At 35.9% G+C, this 21,897-nt stretch overlaps 1 protein-coding gene across 1 annotated transcript; it reads left to right on the top strand.

Annotated features, from left to right (window-relative positions):
* The first annotated feature begins 657 nt into the window (after positions 1-657).
* Positions 658-21,522, top strand: LOC135684740 (run domain Beclin-1-interacting and cysteine-rich domain-containing protein). Its single transcript, XM_065200384.2, has 18 exons — positions 658-882; positions 3,616-3,811; positions 4,410-4,516; positions 5,491-6,256; positions 6,737-6,858; positions 7,951-8,001; positions 8,283-8,502; positions 9,023-9,423; positions 13,587-13,660; positions 14,087-14,151; positions 14,791-14,908; positions 15,482-15,602; positions 16,989-17,050; positions 17,397-17,475; positions 18,248-18,322; positions 19,214-19,307; positions 19,549-19,621; positions 20,135-21,522. Exons 1-18 carry the CDS (start codon positions 706-708, stop codon positions 20,172-20,174), a joined length of 2,841 nt encoding a protein of 946 aa, XP_065056456.2. The 5' UTR covers positions 658-705; the 3' UTR covers positions 20,175-21,522.
* The last annotated feature ends 375 nt before the right edge of the window (positions 21,523-21,897 follow it).

Here is a 21,897-nt window from a genome sequence, read left to right as displayed (position 1 = left end):
GTGCAACAATTATGTGATACTTGAGATCTGGGTACAAAAAAGTGCCATACACACTTTTTTAATACGAATACAGCCTGTAAGAATACTAAGGCTGAAAATCGCTGAAATTTAAGAATAATTTAAGAATAATGCAAGGCTCAAGCTTCACCAAGAAATGAATTTTTGTCTTTTAATAAATAAGTACTCAAGCTATATTAAATAGAACTTAAATGATAGATATCAACTATTATTAAGAAATATTTGAGCTTTTTGGAAGGCAAAATAAATCTGGCCGTTCAGGCACCGCGGAGCAGGGGGGCTGGGGGGCTTTAGCCCACTTTTTGCAAAAAATGACAAATACTAAGTGATTGACTACCAGTCAAGGCTCTTTTTATACGGTTTTAGCCCCCCCCCCCCACTTTTTTTAGACCCCCCACTTTTCTCAACGCTCCGCGGTGCTTGCTGTTGAGCCATTAACACTATAATGCGACTCGTGACGTTACAACTTTTGTCGCTTAAGAATAATTCAGGAATAATCTTACGTTCAAAAAATAAAAATTTAAGAATATTGAGGCTTAGCAAAAAATTAGGTGTTCTTATAAAAAAGCGTGTACCGTGTACGGTGGTACTGTTTTTCAATTATCAGTTTCGTATTTGCCACTACGGAGGAAATGGTCTCACTTTGACGCAATATCGTCAGGGGCCAACAAGTCACAAAATGATAAAATGGAAAATGTTTGTTGTGATAAGCATTACGATTTGTTGATCAAGACTCAATCGACGTGCGAAGGCATACTTGCAAGTGGAAGATCCGATATCTGGTCAACTTATGGCGCCTTGAGGCGTGCTACTGCGGTGTTTTGTGATATTCTCTTACAGGGTTTGGCTGTTGAAGATGAAGAGGTGGGTGGAACCTTTGACATGGCGGTTGCCCTAAACAATTCTAGAATTTAAGTTGTATCAGTTAAGTAAAGACAGCATCAGTTTATGATAATGGAGGAATATTATTCTAAATTTTAATTTCGTAGTGTTTGTATAGAATATTCCCGACAATGTTTGTTCAGGAGCAGCGGATATTTGGCCGGGCCAAAGTTTAAGTAAACCAAGCAAACATTTGATTTGGCTTCATACATTTTAACTTTCCATTGATTTCAAAGTAAAAAACATGGATGGAAGGTTTATTTTTTATATCTCCAATTAAGTTAAATGTTTTTTGTACGGTTGACACATGGCAATGGTCCCATTTTATTTTTCCACACGGTAGCCCTACAATTTGAGAGTTTTGGTTTAAAGGCGAAATGTCAAACTTGAATGTAAAAGTAAACTAGAAAAAAAATGATTCTAAGCTAAGATTACATCTAGACCATGAGATACGAAATTAAGATGGAAAAAAGCTAGACTGTGGACGAAGAAAGATAAGTGCAAGGAAACTCTGTTTCTTTTGCAGAAAGTCAACTTCAAAAAATTTAGAATGTTTTCCCTGAATTCATTCACAATTAGGAGTTTGAAGTATTCATAATTTTAAATGTTATTACCTAACAATTGTGTGTACAGCTAATAAAGGCAGATGTGCAAGCAAGCAATTTATTGTGGGCCTGCACCAAAGTTTCCATTTTGCCAAAACTGCTCATCAAAGTGGAGCTATTTGATATTTAAATGTTTGCTATCTAAATGCAATCTAATTCAGGTCTTTTTTCTCTTTGATTTAATCTAGAATACTTTGGTAGTTAAATTAGATGCCCCACAATCAAGTTTATTCTTCTCATAAAAATACCAGAGTGGAATCCACTGATAAATGCCAATAAACAATAGCTATACAGTGGGAATTCCAGGCCTTTTCATTTGATGTCAGTGATCACTCTTGATTGCGTCAGTACTTGCGCAAACTCAACCATGTAAGCATTTCATTGCTCATGCAAAACAGTTAATTGTGAGGAATAAGCAGTTAAAGCTGTTTTAAACGATGTTTGGAACAAAATTTTGTAATCATTCAGCAATAACGTCCATATGATCTTGTGATGTACATAAAATTCATAAACGAAGCACATTTATATTTAGTATTTAATCTTTCTTGGAGTGGATCAAAACAAGGTTATCATAACGGTTTGTTTTCATTTGATATTACCTTACACAAAAATACCTTATAACAGGATCATATGTCTTTTGTAAACATTACAAATGCTTTAAGCATTGTTGATTATTATCATCACTTTCAGACAGGTCACTCCTGCAAGAGAAATCACATGAGTGCTAGGCCACTCGCCTGGGCTATTTCATACAAAAAGGCCTGAAAACTGTTAGTCCATTTGGTCTTCATTTTAATCCGTAGGAATAATGTTTGCCTTTGCTGTGATTGCATGCTTTAAATGAAAATGTTGCTTCATTTCCTTATAATTTTATGCACAATAGCCTCATATGTTGATTTTAAACACTCTCCAAAATTGGCTGCTTTTCAGAGACCTTGGCTTAAAATTGACAGAATTATAAAAGTAACCTATTATGCATGCAGTTGATGAACTAAGAATCTTTCACTAATTTTGTTAATGTTATGATTTTTATATTTCTCCATATTAATTTGGTTAGAATAAAAGGGTATTACAACTGTAATCAGTGGCTCAAGTTTCAAAATGGAAGGGCAATAGAGTAGGAAAAGTTTGGTAATCAATTTTACATCAATATATCAAGTGTGAGGACCATGATCATAGGCTTCCTTGGCCCTCTGTTACACAGATTATATGTACCATCTTAAATGATGTAAGTCAAAGAATCCTGTTTTCACACTAGTGACAGTTTGAACTTTCGTTTTGCTATGCTAAGTTTTATCAAAATTTTGCTGTCTACAAAATCTTGCCTATCTGAAAAAACAGCAGTTAAAAGCAGCTGCAGTAAAAGCAGTTAAAAAACTAATTCACCAAAATAGTCATCATCTGAAACCTTACAGGCTTTTGATGTTTTCCATTTGAGTTTTAAGTTTCAATTTCCATTTCTTTGCTATCAAATTGTCAAAGCAATGAAGTCAATTGCAATTAGCCTTAGAGATAATTACTTAGTTTGCATACCATATAATTTTGGACTTGATAATAGTCTTACAATTAACTCACTTTTGGAAACCTGATCTCTATACTGCAGATGTTAGGTTCTTAACACTTAAAAAAAGCAAAAGTAAGACATTTGATCGTCATGAAATAAACAATCCCAGAGTTACCCATTTTAGAATTTAGAACTCTGGATGATAGAGGCCATAATGAATACAATGGCTCCAGATTTTTAATTTCTACTGTAAATAAAACAACGTCCATTGTTAATCAACAAATTCACATTTTCATTCTAAATGTATTTCTTTAATATGACAAAGTTTTACAACCAAAGTAATGGAAGAACAGCCTCTTTCCACCATGAATTTTTTACTGGTTGCCCCCCCCCCCCAGAGCAATTTGCGCTTAATATCGAGCAAATGAATCCCATCATGGCGTCACAAAATCTGTGTTGATCCATTTTTCTTGGATTATGTTGAAACAAGTTTCTACTCAGTATTAATTAAAGTATTGAGATTTCAGTCAAATTGTAAAGGAAAGCCGATTAAACTAGCTGCATATTTTGTTTACAGCAACTTAAGAATGTTTTCATTTGTTGCAGGAGTTACTGAAATATTTGCTTGATAACAACCCAAAACATTTTGCTAAGGAGACAAGCCTTAGTTTTGATTCCTCAGTTGCAACAAGTTTGGAACAGTTCATAGAAGAGGAATGTCTGCTCTCGTATTCTGCATCTTTAGTCATTGAGAACTGCTTTCTTGATGGTGATAGGAAGCAGATTTCAAAGCTTTACAGAGGTTGGTTTTTTTAAACTAATGAAATGTTGTTTAGCAGGAATACTGCCTTTTTGGTTTAACAAGTGTTGTGAAATTTTGTCCCACATAAACTGTTTGTTCTACACTGCTGTAGGTAGGTAGTTTGTTATAAGTGGGGTCATCAGGGATCATGTAACAACAGACTTTGATGCAATTTTATATACAAATTATGGAGATATTGCAATATTTTGACAGAGTTCTTCACATTAGCTGAATGTGGAATTGCTTCGAAATGATACATGAAATACATAACTTTTTAAAGTTTTAAGGAGGGTCTGGTCATCAACATTTTTGAGACATGGAATTGTGGCTGACAATGAGCGGCACAGAGGATCTCAACTAAAAAGAGCATGAACAAGTGTTTTCTACCCCTCTTGATGACCCCTACCTGAAAGCTGAAAGATTTTTAGAAGTGCAATTGGCATTTGATTGGCCTCACTGATTCCTTGGTATTTAGAATTTTCCTGCTTTCTCCCTCTCCTTTCTGTACTCTTTGTTGCTCTCCATGTTGTGCAACAGGTTTCCCTAAGACTTACAGGTTTTGTCATCATTCTCATCACTATCCAAATTCTTTCCTCAGAGAATGCATTTGTGAGGTCAAGACCATGCTTGCTGTGTTTAAAGATATGCTTTGCAGCACTGGAGCAAAATAGCTTGGATCTTCTAACCTCACTGAAGAATACTTGTGTAAGTATTTTGACCAATTCAAAGTATAGTTAAATATTGTTGGACTGAATTTATCTTTTCTTTTTGTTGGGCTGCATTTGCTACAGAAGTAATTTTAAACCACTTCAGAAGTACCCTCAAAAAGTCAAGTTTCCAAAAAGATTTGATGAATGCAAGATTAACTTTTCATATAGATGTTTAGAGCTGTCTCTAAGCAAGACTTTACTGGATTTAATTTGCCAAAAGAAAATCATGCTGCAATAGTTGATCTGACCAGATTCTGAGAGTCCTGCAGACCTTTGTTAATCTCCAGGGAATTGTTAATCTAGTTACTTGAATCTCAGACCCTCCAAGCTCAGTTTAAGCATTGATTTCTAATAGAAAGTGAATTTGTTGGCCGCTTCCCTGCAGTTGGTAAAAAAGTCCCATTTTAGGTAAAACAATATATAAAAGTATTTGTTGTCATTGTAAAAATGAACAGTTGATGTGATGCTTCTAGGGTCCTTTTGCTCCAAGTTCTATATGCTTCTCCTCTTTCGGCAATCTTTTTGAAGAAAGGATTATTCATGTAAATTCAATAGTATTCAGAACTGCTGTGTGTACAAATCAATAACCTTTGTTTTACTGCAGCAAATCTGCAGTGGTGTTTTGCTTTGATCTTGATCATATCGCTGTAAACAAAAGTTCCTTAACTGAGGCCCCTTAATGTAAATAACCTACATGTCAATTAAACCTCTTTGCTACATAATGTTGCTGTGCTTATATTGTCTGTCTCTTTCAAATATGTTCTGTTTGTCCTTTCAACTTTGCATACATACCTGTCCAGAAATGAAGCCACAAAGTGCCTAATCTTGTCATGTCAAGGAACATTCACCAAAGGTTGGACCTTATAGGCAGGCTCCTCATTTAGCTTATTTCATTCTGGATTTAATTGTTCACAGTGTTTTTCTGACATTTCTACTAGCTAATTGCAAAATACACTTTGATTTTTCCAGGCAACGAAAGAACAATTTTTTCAATACATAAAGGAAGAACGAGGGTTTGACCCAATTATTCTAGATCACAAAGATGAAAAGACTCTCACTTCATCTGTTAATACTTCAAGCGTTCCTAGTTATTCTTACTCAATTAGCTCTGGAGATGAAATTGGTTCGGATGCCCAAGATAGCATTCTAGAAATATTCGGGAGTCCCCCTGAAAATGCCATACTGTCGGATGGTTTTACTGGAAAAGTTTTCAGACAGGATGTCTCTAAGCGTCGAAGTTTGCATCAGGACGTTCTTATGACCAGCGCGTTAGCTGCAGTCATGGAAACAAACGAAGATGGCGTAGTATGGTTTGATGATACAGACAGGAAAAGTCTTGTAGCCGAGCCAGTCGATAAGGCACGTCAGCGAATCGCAAGAATGAGAGAAATCTCTCGAAGTGAGAGTAGCTTATTTAATGAGCATGGTCATATCGAGACCGAGGGAAGCCGTTTATTTGAGGACCGGAACACAAACGGGGCTGCCTTGCAGTCTGATTCAAAAGCTTCAGTGACCGCAAAAACACCTAACGCGTCAAAAACTGACGAATTAACTGACGATATCACACCAGTATTGTTACGCAGATCCAGCAATGTTGTTACTACACCGTTCAAACGGGGTCATAACCGATCAAAGTCGGATCAAATCGGTGTTTTAAAAACGGTTGATGCATCTGACACCGAAGAAGGGAAAAGAGAAGAAGTCTTGTTACCGAATTCTGCACCCGAAGAAAGCCGTAAGTATACGTTAATTGGTATCGAAGTTAGAAGTTAGAAATGGGAGAAATACGTTGGTTTGTCACTATTTTTCTGACATTAAAAAAGGCCATCAGAGGCTAGCAAACAGAAGAAAATTTTTTTCCGCGCGTTTGTAGTTAAGTCAAAGCCAAACGAGCTCAAATTTCTTCAGAAAAGACCTCTAAAATGTTTGGTGTTGCACCAATGAAAATTTATGTTCAAATGACTTCTTTCGATCTTAGAATACACAATTTCATCGTTAAGAATGAAGCATATTGTACTAAGACATGAACATGTTATGCATTCTGGCATCAAAATGGCTCACTGTGAAAAGCGGGGATCGTGGCATATGATTCCTTGCAAAGAGGATCACTGGGTGTTCATTTTGCTGACCTTTCATGATTATAATCGGATGCTTTTTTTAGTAATTTTAAGTTGCTTCACGGCACTTTTACTGATGCCCCCCTTTTGTTCCCTAGGCCATGAAGGATATTATTATCAACATGAAGACGGGCGTTTGTTTCCTAAGCCATACAAAGGGCAATCATTGATCAGCTACCTGGACTCAAGAATTTACGATACCGGAGCAGAACTTGACAAGGTATTTGTATTTGTATTCATTGATATCTAACTTCCATAGGTAGTTTACCGAGAAGATGTGCACATCGAGCAGTGTCCTGGTCCTTCTTCTCAATGTGACCACACCTCGTGATTCATATGCCTAGAATTACAGGGAGCTAGCGACTCTCCTCAACTAAAAACATAGGTCGTGGCAGGGACCCAAACAAAAAACCCTCGCAGCCCTTGCTACTGGGTCATCATCACCGATCGATCATCATCACCTATCGCGATCGAAGATAGGCCGGTTCTCGAATTAGGATAATCTAGAGATTTTTGTTTAACGTAGAAAGCGTCCAAAATGGAAGGACCGGCCTGTGTTCTTATCACAAGTTCTATTGAATATAAAACATCTTTTCAAAGCTCTAATTAAGTTACAAAAGAAGCTAAAAATACTTGTTATAACATTCGAATGTCCTCATTATCAACTGCCTCTTCCTGATATTCCACATCTTCATCATCATCTTCATCTTGCTCAATCCCTAGTATTTTTCGAGTAATCAATTTACTCTCCGGTCACGGGGGATTCGACGTTCCACTTAAGCAACTAAAATTGACAATTTTCAGGCTCTTCCCACGTGACTGATACCTTTAATTGAAATCAATCCACCTTGAATTGGTTTTTTACCGCTTTCTCCAATATTTCATTAAAAAATTCTAAATGTAGAAAAAATGTATTTTTTCAAAGCTCTTTCTAAATTCTATTCAAAGCTTTCACTGCTACAATTATTCGTTTGGCAGGAGGGCCTGTAATGGTGTATTAATTGTTTACTGTAAAATGAAACCTGGCTAGTCATTTTGCTAGATTTAATTTCTCAGAAATAAATGAATGAGTTTTTCATATGGTTCTTCATTATTTATTTAATGAAGCCAAATAACAATATCGTGAGTAGATCCAGTTAAGGCAGGTCCAGTTAAGGCATATTTATTGATGGGTTCAGTTACCCATTGTTCGTAGTGTACAATCTACCCAAAAAATAATTTCAGGAAAATAATAATAAATTAAAATAATTTCGTATTTAATCGAGATTTGTTCAGAGGTATGAAGCAATGGTTTGTTTACATTCTTTTGCAGGAAAATGCACATTTTAGCATCTGTGAAGCACTAATCACTGCCATTGAACAGGTGATATATACATTTCATGTATTAGCCGATTTATAAGCAAGCAAAATGCTTGTTTTTCGTATGGAAACTTAGAATCAAGCCTTATATTTTTGTTTTTTATCAAGTTAGTTTCGTTTTTCTCTATTAAGGTAAGCATTCAGGTACATAATTGTTTTTTCTATTAAGGTAAGCTTCCAGGTTTATTTCTCTTTCTTTTTATAAACATTATGAATTTTCGCAAATTTTGTATTCGTAAAACTAATTGGTTAGCCTTTCAATGATATGTTTGTTTTGAGTTTCAGATGAGATGCTCAAAGCAGTTCGACTCAGAAAGTGATGAAAGCGACGAGGAAATAAGAGCATTAAAACGAAAAATAAAAGAGAAAAAATTAAGAAAACGGATGTCAAAAATAGAGGCTCAGAACGCTTTTAGTGAACGAAGCACTTCAAGCAATTCACGATCGACGTCGAGTTTTTTCAGCGACTCAACTTTCAGCTCGTCTTACAGTAGCTCGGCTACAGGTAAAGGAAAACTGTGTTGGTATACAAAAAGTCTCATGTCTTTTCATCTCACTTACGGTCATAGATAAGTCAATTCAGATTAACTGCAGTCTATGAAATCGTCAATAGTGATTTCCAGTGTCCCTGGGAGGTATAGTTTTATATATATATATAGATTCGGTTGCCTGGACTGGTGGTACAACCCGGTTCACTACGCGGAAATCTTAAATGCTTAAGTATTTCGCCAATTGGCTAGCACAGACTGGAAAATGAATCATAGACAATTGTAAAAATTTTTGACCGGAATCATTGTTCTAGTGTTACAGTGTCATTTCTAATTTTGAACCAAGCTGTACAGGTTTAAAAATCACCATTTCTCCTGTCACGCCTTATGCCACTGAGGTTTATTTAACGAGGACTCGTGTCACCGGCCTTATGCCTTTCTAAGAATGCCAAGTTTTTGTTATTGCATTTGTTATGTAATAAACATGATATTATAATGAAATTATATTTGCTGAAGCATTTTTGAATTTCCTTGCAGATGAGACAATCCCAAAAGATGCTACATCGCAGAAGACGCTTAGCAGGAGTTGGGATAATGTGTCTTTGAGTCCGAACCAAAGCAAAACGAACGTAAATACCGAGTCTACCAACAATCCGAAGCCGGCAGCTCATACCATAGAAGAAACAGTACCGGAACCAAAGCCGGATGATTATTCTGCAGAAGTAGTCGCGAAGTTGTTACTAAAGAAATTCGTTGGGCGAAAACTGCCCGCAGCATCAGAATTAAAATGGATTGTTTCCGAAGTCCAGGTTCCGCAGAATATCCTTCCATTACCGAATGCTTGGCCTGTGTCACCGGATGATGCGCAGCCAAATGGTTGGGGAATGTCGGGTGAAGATGCAAATAACATCAAGAACTTCAGAAAAGCATCAATGCCCGTATGTAAACATTCTGTTTTCAATCTTGTCAGAGGTCACCTACCTTTTAAACACCTACCTTCCTTGGAGCCATTGTAGCATCTAGAAACAACAATTAGATGCTTTTAAGAGTTACTCAGCCAGTTCAAGGGGGTTTACATAGGCTTTCTTTTCTTAATGTGCCAGTATTTTTGTATTTGCTCTAATCGAAATGTCAGTATTCTTGAGGTTTATCTAGCCCCCTTCCAATGTTTATAAAAGCAAAGGATTTTTGACCATCAGACTTTTCCATCAAAGTCATCCACCTTCCAAAATTACCATCTGTTCCACAATTTTTTATTTCTTCGAAATCCAGTAGATTTCCAGGCATAAAATGCCATTATTCTGCTTCGGCCTTTAGCTCTTCTTTTAATATATCTCTTATCATACTAACCATTTTTATAACCTTTTTCATCGCTCACAAAAGCTCTAATTAGGAAGTTATGTTATCATATATTGTCTTACAATAGCTTTAAAGATGCCTTGTAGGCATGTGTAAAAAAAGGGTACAAGTAATTTGACATACAATAGTGAAAGCTACAATCTTAGTTTGAAGAAACTAAAAAAGATTTCGTCAATAGTGATAACCCAGTTAAGAAAACGCAGTTTCGGTCAAAAGTATCTGTAAGCATTCACTGCAAATTTATAGCATCTGGTAAGTAATGAGGTATTCTAATTCATCAGGTAAGCAACAATGAATCCTATAGGAAGCAACTTAGGCTTTGGTGTGTTAAACTAGACGTAAACGTAAGCGTAAGCGTAAACGTAAACATTATATGCTTTATACGTTATATCTAGCCTGCTGCGAGTCTGCACGCAGGCTAGTTATATCAGGCACAGAAAAGTTTTAAAAACATCTTTCTCTGGGCCAATGTATAATGGCAAGTGAATCTTTGCGATCTGGTTTACTCTATATTGATCATAATAATAATAATAATAATATCATATTTATACAGGTTAACTTTGGTCAGCAACAACGTGCTGTTATCAATAAAGGACCTGTCTAAAATATACATGGATCACCGAAATAAAAATTAAATACACGATGAAAATGAAATCTTAAAAGTCGAAGTTAAAATTTTTACAAAAAGTCTTAAATCTTAGAATTGAAGTTTCACACTTCATTTCGTCTGTTAGTTTATTAAAAATCTTTGCTCCTTGAAAGTAAAAGGCCTTCTTGCCTGCTTCTGATTGTACTTTAGGCAAAACAATATTTTTTGCATTGGCACGAGTACACTGCCTGTGTTTTACTCTATTGAAGTAGTTTCGAAAGGCGTGTGGCGATACGCTATTCAAACTTTTGAAAACTTCAAGAGCACACATCTTGTTTCGTATACTACTGACTTTCTCCAGCTGTACACTGTCCCTGTTGCCATTTATTACTTTTAGTGCCCGTCTCTGAATGTTCTCATACACCATCTTTTTTGATGGTGCCATGTGAAGGAACACATTGTTACAATAAAGCAGAATTGGTAAAATTGTTACCTTGTAAATTGTTTCTGCTGTGTAAGGACTTATATTATGCCGTATACGCGACAATAACTTTACTATAGATGAGGCTTTTTTTATTGTTTTTTCGAAATGATCAGAAAATGTCAGGTTCTTGTCCATCTTTACTCCTAGATATTCGTATTCTTTAGATTCTGTGATCTTTGTGTTATTGATCTTGATCTCCATAGGTTTTGATTTCGAAGTTCTCTGGTGTGTACCATAAAGGACGCACTCGGTCTTGGTCTTTTTAAGATTAATAACGAGATTATTTTGCTGAAGCCAGTAAGCAATCTGTTTTAGATCACTGTTTAACTTTTCTTCGATAATATCACAATTTTTACCAGCAACGTACAAAACAGAATCATCAGCATAGAGGGTCATTTCACATTGGCTTAAATTTTCATCGATATCGTTTATTAGTAAGGTAAAAAGCAATGGACCCAATATGGATCCCTGCGGTACTCCACAGGAAATAGCTTGACTTTCTGACAAGGCTCCATCATATGATACAATTTGCGTTCTTCCAAACAGATAGCTCTCGAACCAGCAAAGCTCCTTGTTTTTAATACCATAATGAAGAAGTTTAGATAGGAGTCTCTCATGGTCCACTATGTCAAAAGCCTTTCGCAGGTCAATAAATACAGCTCCAGGCCCCTGTCTATATTGGTTCTGATGAAATCTGAGAAAAATGTAACTGCATGTTGAGTAGATGATCGCTTTCGAAAACCAAACTGTCTCTCCGAAAGCATATTATTAGCCTCAAGATAGTCATAGAGCTGATTGTGCACAACCCGCTCAAAGACTTTTGAAATAACAGGGAGTATAGAAATTGGTCTATAGTTATCCATGATCGTTTTTTCACCTGACTTGTAGACTGGTGTAATTTTAGAGCATTTTTCAGCACATGGGAAGATTGCCATTTCAAGACATCGATTAATCAAATTTGAGAGAGGACAAGCTATCTCGTTTGCTCCATCAACAATCAACGTTGTTGGTATATCATCACAACCAGCAGCCTTTTTTCTTTTTAGTTTCGTTGAAATGTCTCTGATGTCTTTGATGTTTGTCATTTTGAAATTAAAGGTTACCTTTTTGGGGTTCTGTCTATGATCCAATGTTGAATGTTTGTGATATTCCAAACTTTGATTCACTATTGCTGGTAAAGTATTTTGCAATTTTCTGCCAATCGTCGCGAAAAACATGCAGAATTCGTTTGATATAGTTTTCTTTTCTGAAGTAATTTCTCCATTTATTTCAAATACCTTGCTGCTTCGATCTTTTGAGGATTTTGCTGGATAACATTTTTTAATTTGCTCCCAAAACTGCTTTGGTCTGTTAATGTTTTCTTGAAAGACAGATCTTGTGTAAGTTGCCTTGCTGTATCTGATGATTCGAGTTGCTGCATTTCGTAAGCGACGATATGTGGACCAATCATGTTCTTTTCCTGTCTTTCTTGCTTTCTTCAACCAGTAATCTCTCTCATTCATTTTGGATCTAATTTCATTTGTTAGCCATGGACAATCACGCCCTTTTACCTTTTTCTTTGTTAGGGGTGCATGCTTATCTATTACTGCCTTCAAGAGCCCTTTGAAAATTGTCCATGCTTTGTCAACATTTTGTTCTTTTTCAAGGTTTTCCCAGGGCTGACTTTGGAGATCTCTTCTGAAACTATTTTCATCATACTTCGCAAAATTTCTTTTGTATGTTGTCCTTGATAAAAACTTTTGACAATTTTTCTTTATAACTGCTCCCACCAGATCGTGATCACTGAGAGAATTAGGGCGTGTGATATGCTTTCTTACATTCTGTTCGTGGGTTGTTGCAATAATATCTATGAGTGTGCTTGTGTCTTTGGTGACTCTTGTGGGCTTTGTTATTATTTGTTTGAGCCCATGCCCCTTGATGATTCGCTTTACTTCCTTGTTTTTCGAAGTGTTCAGATAGTCAGCATTCAAATCACCCATGGGGATTAGTTCTTTGTTTTCAGAAATACTGGTGTTTATCATATCACTGAATTCACTTTCAAAATTTCGATCAAGATACTTTGAAGTGTCCGGGGGCCTGTATATGACACATACCAGTAACGGACGTGAATTTTTCACAAAGATTTCGACCCAAATAGCTTCTAAACTGTCCTTTTCTAGATCTTCTCTTCTTTGCCAGCCAAGATCATTTCTTATAAAACAACCAACACCGCCACCTGAGCCATTTTTTCTATCGTTTCTTAGAAATGCATAGCCTTCAATCTTGCTTTCTTCGTCCCTAATATCCTTGTGCAGGTGGGTCTCAGTAACGCCAAAAAAATCGATGTCGTGTTTCGTTTCTTGAAGTAATAATTTTAAGTCCTCGATTTTTTTTGCAAGACCATTTATGTTTTGGTGGAATAATTTTAGTCCTCTTGATTGTAAAAACGTTGTGATATCGTTGTAAATATTTTCTGTCATTTGAATATCTGGATTGACTTGTTTATCTGCCAAGCACGAACGGCAATAAACCCTCTCGCACCCGTTTTCAATTTGATCAACGAGGCATTTTAGGTGGAGCTTTTGGCCATACGCGAAGCACTTATCAGAGCTCTGATTCTTTCTGATATTATTATTATTTGACATTCAACAATACCTTTGACATTTTATTTCAACATTTTGTATTTTTAGACTCGAATTCGCGGAAATTTGGAGTGGGCTCCTCCGAGGCCGCAAATAATTTTCACTTCTCACCCTTACATGAAGTAAGCTGTCATTTCATACATTCGTTTTATGTTATGTACCGTGAAAATAAATCTGCAAATTGATATGTCTTCATAAGGCCTTATTGCCCGACTTTGAAAGATTTATTCATTTAATCTATGACGAAATCGTATAGCCTCAAAAAATGAAAGTTTGGCACCGGAAATAATTACCGAGCACTTCAGCTATAATTTATTCTATAATATTCAAGCAGTTAAACACTCCAAGATCATTGTAAGATATCTTAAAACATTAACTTTTGAAAATACTTGAAAGAATTAATATTTTAAGATATATTTCCTAAGTTTTCACAGTATATAAAAACATTTTTAGATTAAGCTTTTTAAGAATAACCTTTTTCAAGTTTTAAAGAAACTTTTGCAAACAAATTTTGAGACATTTCTTTAAAAGTTGAAATTTTCTTTCAGACGAAAATCCGCGCTCCAAAAGCAGCATTATCGTTGTGCTGGTTGTGGGTTAAAAGTCACTCCAAGTATGTTTATGTTTTTATTTATACTATGTCTTTTTGCGTCTCCATATTTGTATCTCAATATGCCTGTTTTGTTTTCAAGTTGTTTTGCATTGAAACACGTTATGCATATTCTCTTTGGATAAAGCTCTGGAACTTCGATTCCTATGGCAGATTGGGAATCGTCTTAAAAGTTAATTTTTGATGGGAGGAGGAGAGGGGAGGGGGGCTAAAAATGCAAAATGCCAAAAAGCTAGATTATTTCTTATTGTTTTTGGAAATTATTGAGCGATCTCAAGTCCCCCAACATAGACCTCTGTTTCTGCAGTCCCTGATTTAGCAAATTTTCAAAAATCACACTTTCTCGAAACAAATCCAAGAAGATTTTCCATATCTGCGTGTAATCATTCGTGGGTCGCCTGTTTCAATCAACCCGATATCATCTTCTACTGAAGTAAAACTCGATACATTTTTACTATGGTATATTTACTAAGTGTTTTCTTACTTTGTCTCACCCCGTCATTGATTCGGTGCATAGGCCGTGTGAAATGTCATGTAATATTTTGTACCGCGTACCAATAATTAGCTCCAATTATTGTGATTGTGTGACTTTGCTATTCGCTTCAGTTACTTTGTAATTATATGTTTTTTTTATTTTTACAGGTCTCTCAAAACGGTTTCGCTATTGTCATTACCTTGGGAAATATTTCTGCACCAGTTGCCATCAAAATCGAACACAGTTGATTCCGTCAAAAATAATCACTAAATGGGACTTCAAACAGTATCCTTACCACGTTCGTGTTTTGCTAAATTCATGTTTCTTGATATTCGCTAAGTTTAAAGGCAATGGACATCTGTCAATCAATATTAACCAATCAAAAAGTGCTGAGTTGTATCATGCTCGCTGATTGGGCAGTTGTTAATTGATTGATGGCTTAAGCCACAAGATGGCTTAGTGATTGGTGGCCAATATATTTTTTAGCACAGGGCAGGGAATGTTTTTGTCCTTTTCTGCTACTCAACCGTTTATGTACCTTCAGTATTCTTTCGAAGTCATAGTAAATTTTGATAAGAGTTTCACTAATTCTGTAATTTAACAGTAAAGCTACAAGCTTCAAACAGCAAGCTTCTAAAGCTGAGTAATGATTTTCCTACGGACGATGCAGTTGCCAATATCCCGTCCGGTGTTAGACATTACAGCCTCTCATTTCTCAGTGTCGTTGCTGTGGCCTCGTTTTGGTTACTATTTTGCACTTATCAGTCCCGATTTTCAAGTAGCAAAAATGGATCTTTTGGTAAATTCAGCGTCATTTTGTGTGTTGTTTATGTATATTTAATCCTTAACTCTATAAAGATATCCTGTCTCCGATTTTGCGTCCGACTTTCTTTCAAAAGTCTGGAAGGAACCACTCTTTAATGTAGCTGGTATTGACAGCACTTTATACAAAAGGGTCAAATTGATTGACAACATTAGGGTAGGCTTCAATCATTTTCAAACATGTTTCTTCTCTGTCTCACTTTGTCTTAGATTATGATTGCTGTTTAAGAGAGTGGCCTAGTATATGCAATATCTATGCGCTATCGTGTCTTCATTTTTTTTTCATTTTTTTCATTTTAAAATTATTTATGAACGGTAGCCCCGTCAGTCATGACTGATTTTCAGGGGGCCGTGCCAAAAACTTTACAAATTAAAAAATCTACTAAAATTAATAACAAAAAAAGGAAACTAATTACAATCATAAATAATTTATTTACAACTATTTACAATAAATTTACAAAAAACCCTTTATCCTGTTCTTAAAAGAAGATAAAGAGGGAGCTTGCTTGGCCTCGCGGCTGAGATCATTCCAGATTTTTGCTCCACGAAATGCGAACGCTTTCTGTCCATTACTAGTTTTCATGAATGGCACTAGCAAGTCAGTTTCGGCATTTCTAAGGTTGATACAATTGCGTTCAGAATTTCCAACAAATAAATTCGAGAGATAATCAGGCGCGAGACTCTTAACAGATTTATATACAGTTGATGCAGTCTAACTTCTGATCATATCCCTCACAGTTGGCCATTTTAACTCTGTAATCAAAGCTTCAGCAGGAGCATCGTAGCTGCTATTTGTAATAATTCTAGCGGCTCGATTCTGCAATTTTTGAAGCTTAACCAGTCGGAACTCTGCACAGCTCCCCCACACAGAACAGCAGTACCGAAAATGTGGCTCTACAATACGTCTATATAATTTGCAAAGTACATTTTTTGGCAAAAAGTTCTTTGCATATTTTAAAAAACCTAACGAGCGGGAGACTTTGGCTTGAACAGATTTAATTTGCTCGTCCCACACGAGGTATTGGTCAACTTGGACACCAAGATACTTAATACTGTCGACGAGTTCTACAGGGGAATCATCGATAACGAATGCAGGTGAACCCACAGTGTTTTCACCAATCTTTTTCAGATTTGGTCTAGATCCGATTACCATTGCCTGAGTATCCAGACCAGTACTTCAGACGAGTATCCAGACCAGAAAAGCCTTCACTTTCAGAAAAATAGTTGGAAGAAATAGTCTGATGTTGGAAGAAATATGTTTTACTTAAACAAGACAAAAAGTAGTATAGCGCAGTAGTATAGCATTACTTATATACTTTTGGTCTAATATCTCAAAGATTGTGTTGTCAAAGTCTTTGTTACTTGTTCCTATAATATACTAGCTGCCAGTTAGGCTTCCGAAAGCAGAAAGGAACGGTTCTAAGTTGAGTCTCAAGCTTAATGCGATTACAAGGCTACAGTTCAGAATGCATTTACTTTCACGCACATCGTAAAAGTGCTGAAGCAATTTTTCTATCAATTACAAACATCACTTTTTCTGCAGGAATTGAGACTAAAACTACATTATGCAAATGGGTTTTTGAAAACTTGCAGACTTGGCGAAAGGTTTGTGTCTAAATTTTGAGCGCGTTCTTATGATTTCAATTAGGATTTTTTATGATATTGAAAGTTTGATTGCACATGACAAAATCTCATTTTTCATATTCCTAGTTAAACAGGGTTATTTTGTAAAAGGTAGATACACTCAGGACCACTTAACATTGCTTAAGACCTTGGCAGGTACAAAGTTGCAGATGCGAAAGATTTATGACAGCTTCAAGCCTTCTAATCTCTTTATTTTCTCGTTTCTTGTGTTCAAGTCCTAACGCATTTTTTTAAATTCGACTGTATATTTAAATTTTATGATACAAATTGACTTTCAGTATTATCCTGCTAACTTATTGTATTTTAGTTTACATGAAAATTTCCGAAAATTGCCAGCGCACATAGTGGACGATATTCATTTGTATTCTGTGGATGACTTTGTTCAGGTAAGGCCGATTGTTTTCTTTGCTCATTCAGGGATTTGACATCAAACGTTAACGCGTGTGAGCCAAAAGCTCCTGTCAAGCGATTTTCTGTCAAGTCTCAATCTACGTTATGCTCTCATGTCCCCTTTTCTCTCTTCTCTCTTTTCTCTCTCTTTTCTCCCTTTAACATCTTTTCCCCCCTCTCCCTCTTCTCCTCCTTGTTCCCCTTTTACTTCTTCCCCGCCTTGTCCCTCTTGAATGAGAGGATGACCCAGTGGTTACGGTCGCTGACTACAGATCCAAAGATCTGTGGTTGGAGCCCCTGGCATGACGAAACTTACATTCAGAGTGAGGAGAGTCACCAACTCTCTGTAATTCCAGGCGTAGGTATCACGAGGTGTGATCACATCGAAAGCAAGTAAGTATAGCTTCTCAGTGTCACATTCGAAAGCTAGGTAGCAAAATACAAATACAAATCTTCTCTTATTTCTCTTCCACCTCCCATCTCTCCTCCTTTTATACCTTTTTCCCCTTCACATTGTTTCCCCCTTCTCCTTTTGAAGTTGTTTGCAATCTCTTTTTTTCGCTGTAATCAAAATAGTGAACCTTCCTAGACAATGTCCAAACAACATTCTTAATAAAAACTTTGACCTAGATCTAGGACCACCAATTTCACATATCCCCCCGAACATTGCAAGGACAGTAGAAAACGTTTTTGAACACCTATATCAGCATATACGAGCATTGTTATGAATCTCATTCTGTCCGTCTCAATTCAACGTTTTTTTTTCAGGTGAAAAATGGCGATCTTTTAAATACGTTCAAATCGCTGATTAGCACATCATTAAAGCATATAAAAGAATGCCAGGTAAAGCGCAGTCTTCTCCGCTTTAAGTTGATTTTAAATTTTTTGTTTAATGAAGAATGCATCAGTAAAACTTAGTTTTTATATCATGCAACCTGTTGCGAAAATATCGGATGAAAGTTGTTCTTTTGCTGAAGATTTGTCATTACTATTACATTGATAAGAAAAGTTATATATTCTTCATATTGAAATATAAATTAATTTAAATATTAATATATTATTGATACGTGTTGTCCGTTCAATTGTCTTTGCGATCCTAGAGAAAAAATGATACCTCACAATGTTAAGCCTGTAAATTGTGCCTGTGTTGAACATGAAATGAATTTATTCATTCCCTGGAAAAAGTAAAAGAGTAGAGTCTTTAAGAATGTTACAAAAGAGTTACGTATGCAAGCGTGGTGGTGATTTCAAGTTGTTATTGCACCTGAAGTTGTGTTAGATTAATAGTCTGTACGTCGATAGTTTGTTTGCGGATAAAAATCCCCTCTCTAAGGCTTTAGAGTAACTGTACTGTAGGGGGATTTTTCATTCTACTTTTATGCTAAGTTTGTCGATATTTTTTGTACTCCTTGTACCTAATGCGATTTGTCTTAATCGATTTTTTGGCGGTGCAGAAATTGAAAATGATTTTGAAAAAAGCAAACATTTTATAACATATTGGTTAAAAGCTTTTTCGTTTGACACTCCTCATAGCATAAAACGTCAAGGTTTTATGCTTGATTGATTTTTTCACGTGTTTGTCATGCACGTGTTTATTCGCAAAATGCTTAACTGACTAGTACTACTGTATGAAAGACTCTAATTAGCTACTAAATGTAATTAGCTACTAAATAAATGTTGTTATTTTCGGTTAAAGGAATCAATTAGAAAATAACATAAACTTCGCCTTTTTAGCTTTGTGCCGTAAAGGGATTTGTATGCGAATATTGCCGAGACTTTGACGACATTTTATATCCATTCGAACTTAACAAAGTCACGGCTTGTCCAAGTGAGTTCTTTTTTTCTCTCTCTAACCATTTCTAGACATCTTTAGAATATTCTCTTTTGTGTTTTTATCAAACCTTAAAATTGCTTTATTCCCTTGCTTTTCTCTTTTATCTAACTACATTACAGTGTTAAAGTTTTAATCTGTTTCGATCCTTCCAGCCTGTGGTTTCGTGACATTTCAGATTCTTTGTAGTAGTCAAGATCTAGAAAATAACTTTGTTTCTTTTTCTTTTTTTCTAAAGTTTGTAAGACCTGTTACCATAAAACATGTTTTGTGCCAGAAAAATGTCCCAAATGCGAACGGATCTGGGCAAGGTATTGATTTTTGATATGAGCAATATATCGTTTAAGTGTTTTATCGTTGATCTGATATCAAATTTTCCCATTAAAAAAATTACATCCAAGTATTGTTTTCTTTTTCTGTTTTCTTTGAGTATAAAATTCTTATGTTCCTTTTTTATTTATAGCATTCTCAATACGTTATGTTTTCGTCTCGTAATTTTTAATTCGGCTAGTTTTGTCTTGTGTCATTTCTTGTTGTAATAAATCGTTGTTTTTGTCATATTCTACTGCTATCTATTGTAATATATTTCAAAATATTGTTCTGTTTGATATTGGCATTTCTCATTTTGTTACATATTATATTGTATGGTACTATACTGACCTTTCTGTTATGATTTGTCGAGTGTTTTATTTAAATAGTTAGTTTTGTTATTGACTTCATATGTTCTTTTTAATTCTATGTGAGATGCTTGATAATGTCATCCGATGGAGTTACACAAGCCTTATTTATGACTACCCTGATTTTCATTTCCATTTCCTCTACAGGCAGCGATTACTCGACACAAAACCGACCGAACATCTATGATAATTTTTTCTAAGTTAATGAAACGATTTGTAATCTGTTCTCAAGTAACAATTTTTGCCAGTTATTGTTTTTAGCGGTTTCGACGAAATGTGCCATTTTGTGTCGCCAGTAAAACATCTTATAACCTAGCAATAAGTGAAAATAGAAAGTTGGATCGAGGAGCTCACCGTTATGACAAAGCGGACTTCAAGATTTCTCATTTATAATGATTTTCTTAATAGTTTTCCAATACCTGGGGCTGCCTCTTATAGGATGATGTTGGGGGGGGGGGGGCTCCACTCAATGGTGCCTTCAGCTTTATTTTATATTGACTGCCGTTTTTCCAGATAATATTCTTAATCCGTGTTATCTTGTGTCCAATTGCTGAAATGGCTGATCAAATCGTTTCTTTAACTACATCATGTTTATCTAACCTCGTTGTTACTTGAAGAATTAAGGAGCAATACCCGTGGAACTTTTCCGTGGAATCTTTTGGAATCTTCAAACGACGGAGATGATCTAAAAGCATTTGGGAGAATTCAAAATTTTGATCATTTGTACAACAAAATGTTTCACTGGCGACAAAATGTATATGATATATAATCGACGCGGTTAACTTAAATTAAATCGTTTTGAATTGTAAATCGAAAATGGCAAAGGGGAGGTGCCGATTGCTGTAGGTGAATTTGTTTTCCTGAATAGGATATTTTTTTTCTTTATCGAGATAGGGGTAGTCCCCGAATAGCATGTGATGCTTTGGGAACGGAAAGGGACTGGGTCTAATTCGCTGGCTAGTTAGTCGTTATGATTCTGTACCTTTGGCTGCAAGGTTGTGCACAGGACGCTGACGAGATCTGCTGAGCACCTTTCATGGTTCAAGGGTCTAACAGGGGTGTAGTGTTTTGGAAAACGGTAGCCTCTTTTGGGGGGAATCTTGCTATTTTTTCAGGCGCAGCTCAAAGCACAATTAGGCTGAGATATAGGGTTAGGTTTCTTAGGCTGGGATCAAGCACTTTTAGTTATCAACAGAACACAAAGAACGCCGTAACTCGCATTTTCAAAGCCATCTTGGAGTAAAGATTTGGGTCGGTTGAGAAATTCCCCTGATTTATGGTGGTTAGAAAAGTTGAAGTGGACCAAGGGGCCCAGTATCGTGAAATATACCCAGTGACCAGTATGAGGAAACCAGGTTTCTCTATTAACTGCCTTTATTTTGTACATAAAACTATGAATTAATATAATTGATTAATGTGTGAATACGTTTTTATAAGTTTTGTTCTTGTTGTTGGTGTAAAATTTTTAGAATTTGTAAATCAATTCCAGTGTAAGCGGTAGCATTCCAGGTTTCAAAATCGAAAGAAATTTCTGATTGTCGTCTTTACTTTCCACGCTCTTTTTCCGTTTGTTGATATATTTTTATAGATAATGATAATAATCAGTGGTAGAAAACAAAGCTATTTTTAGATGATATTCGTTTGGCGTTAGCACTAATTTTCATGTCAATTTGCCATTGTTCTTAGTAGCAATTGAGTTTCCAAAGTTCTTACGTCACAAAAATCTATTTTCAGAATTTCTAATCTTTTACCGATTATCCGAAAGAGCATCATAAAATGCCTCTAAATCTGCAAAATTAGTTAAATGTGTTATCAGGGCCTCGGAGAGGATTTATGGGCCTCGGGTCAGGACGAAAGAGGAATAGTAAAGCATGCCTTAGGCAGACGCTTCAAGGGGTAGGGGTCAGGGG

Source organism: Rhopilema esculentum, chromosome 21 (genome assembly GCF_057945365.1).
Source record: "Rhopilema esculentum isolate cy_ngs chromosome 21, ASM5794536v1, whole genome shotgun sequence".
In the NCBI taxonomy this organism is placed as follows: Eukaryota; Metazoa; Cnidaria; class Scyphozoa; order Rhizostomeae; family Rhizostomatidae; genus Rhopilema; species Rhopilema esculentum.
The sequence above is the reverse complement of the archived record's forward strand: the minus strand, read 5'-3'. Positions and strand labels throughout refer to the sequence as shown.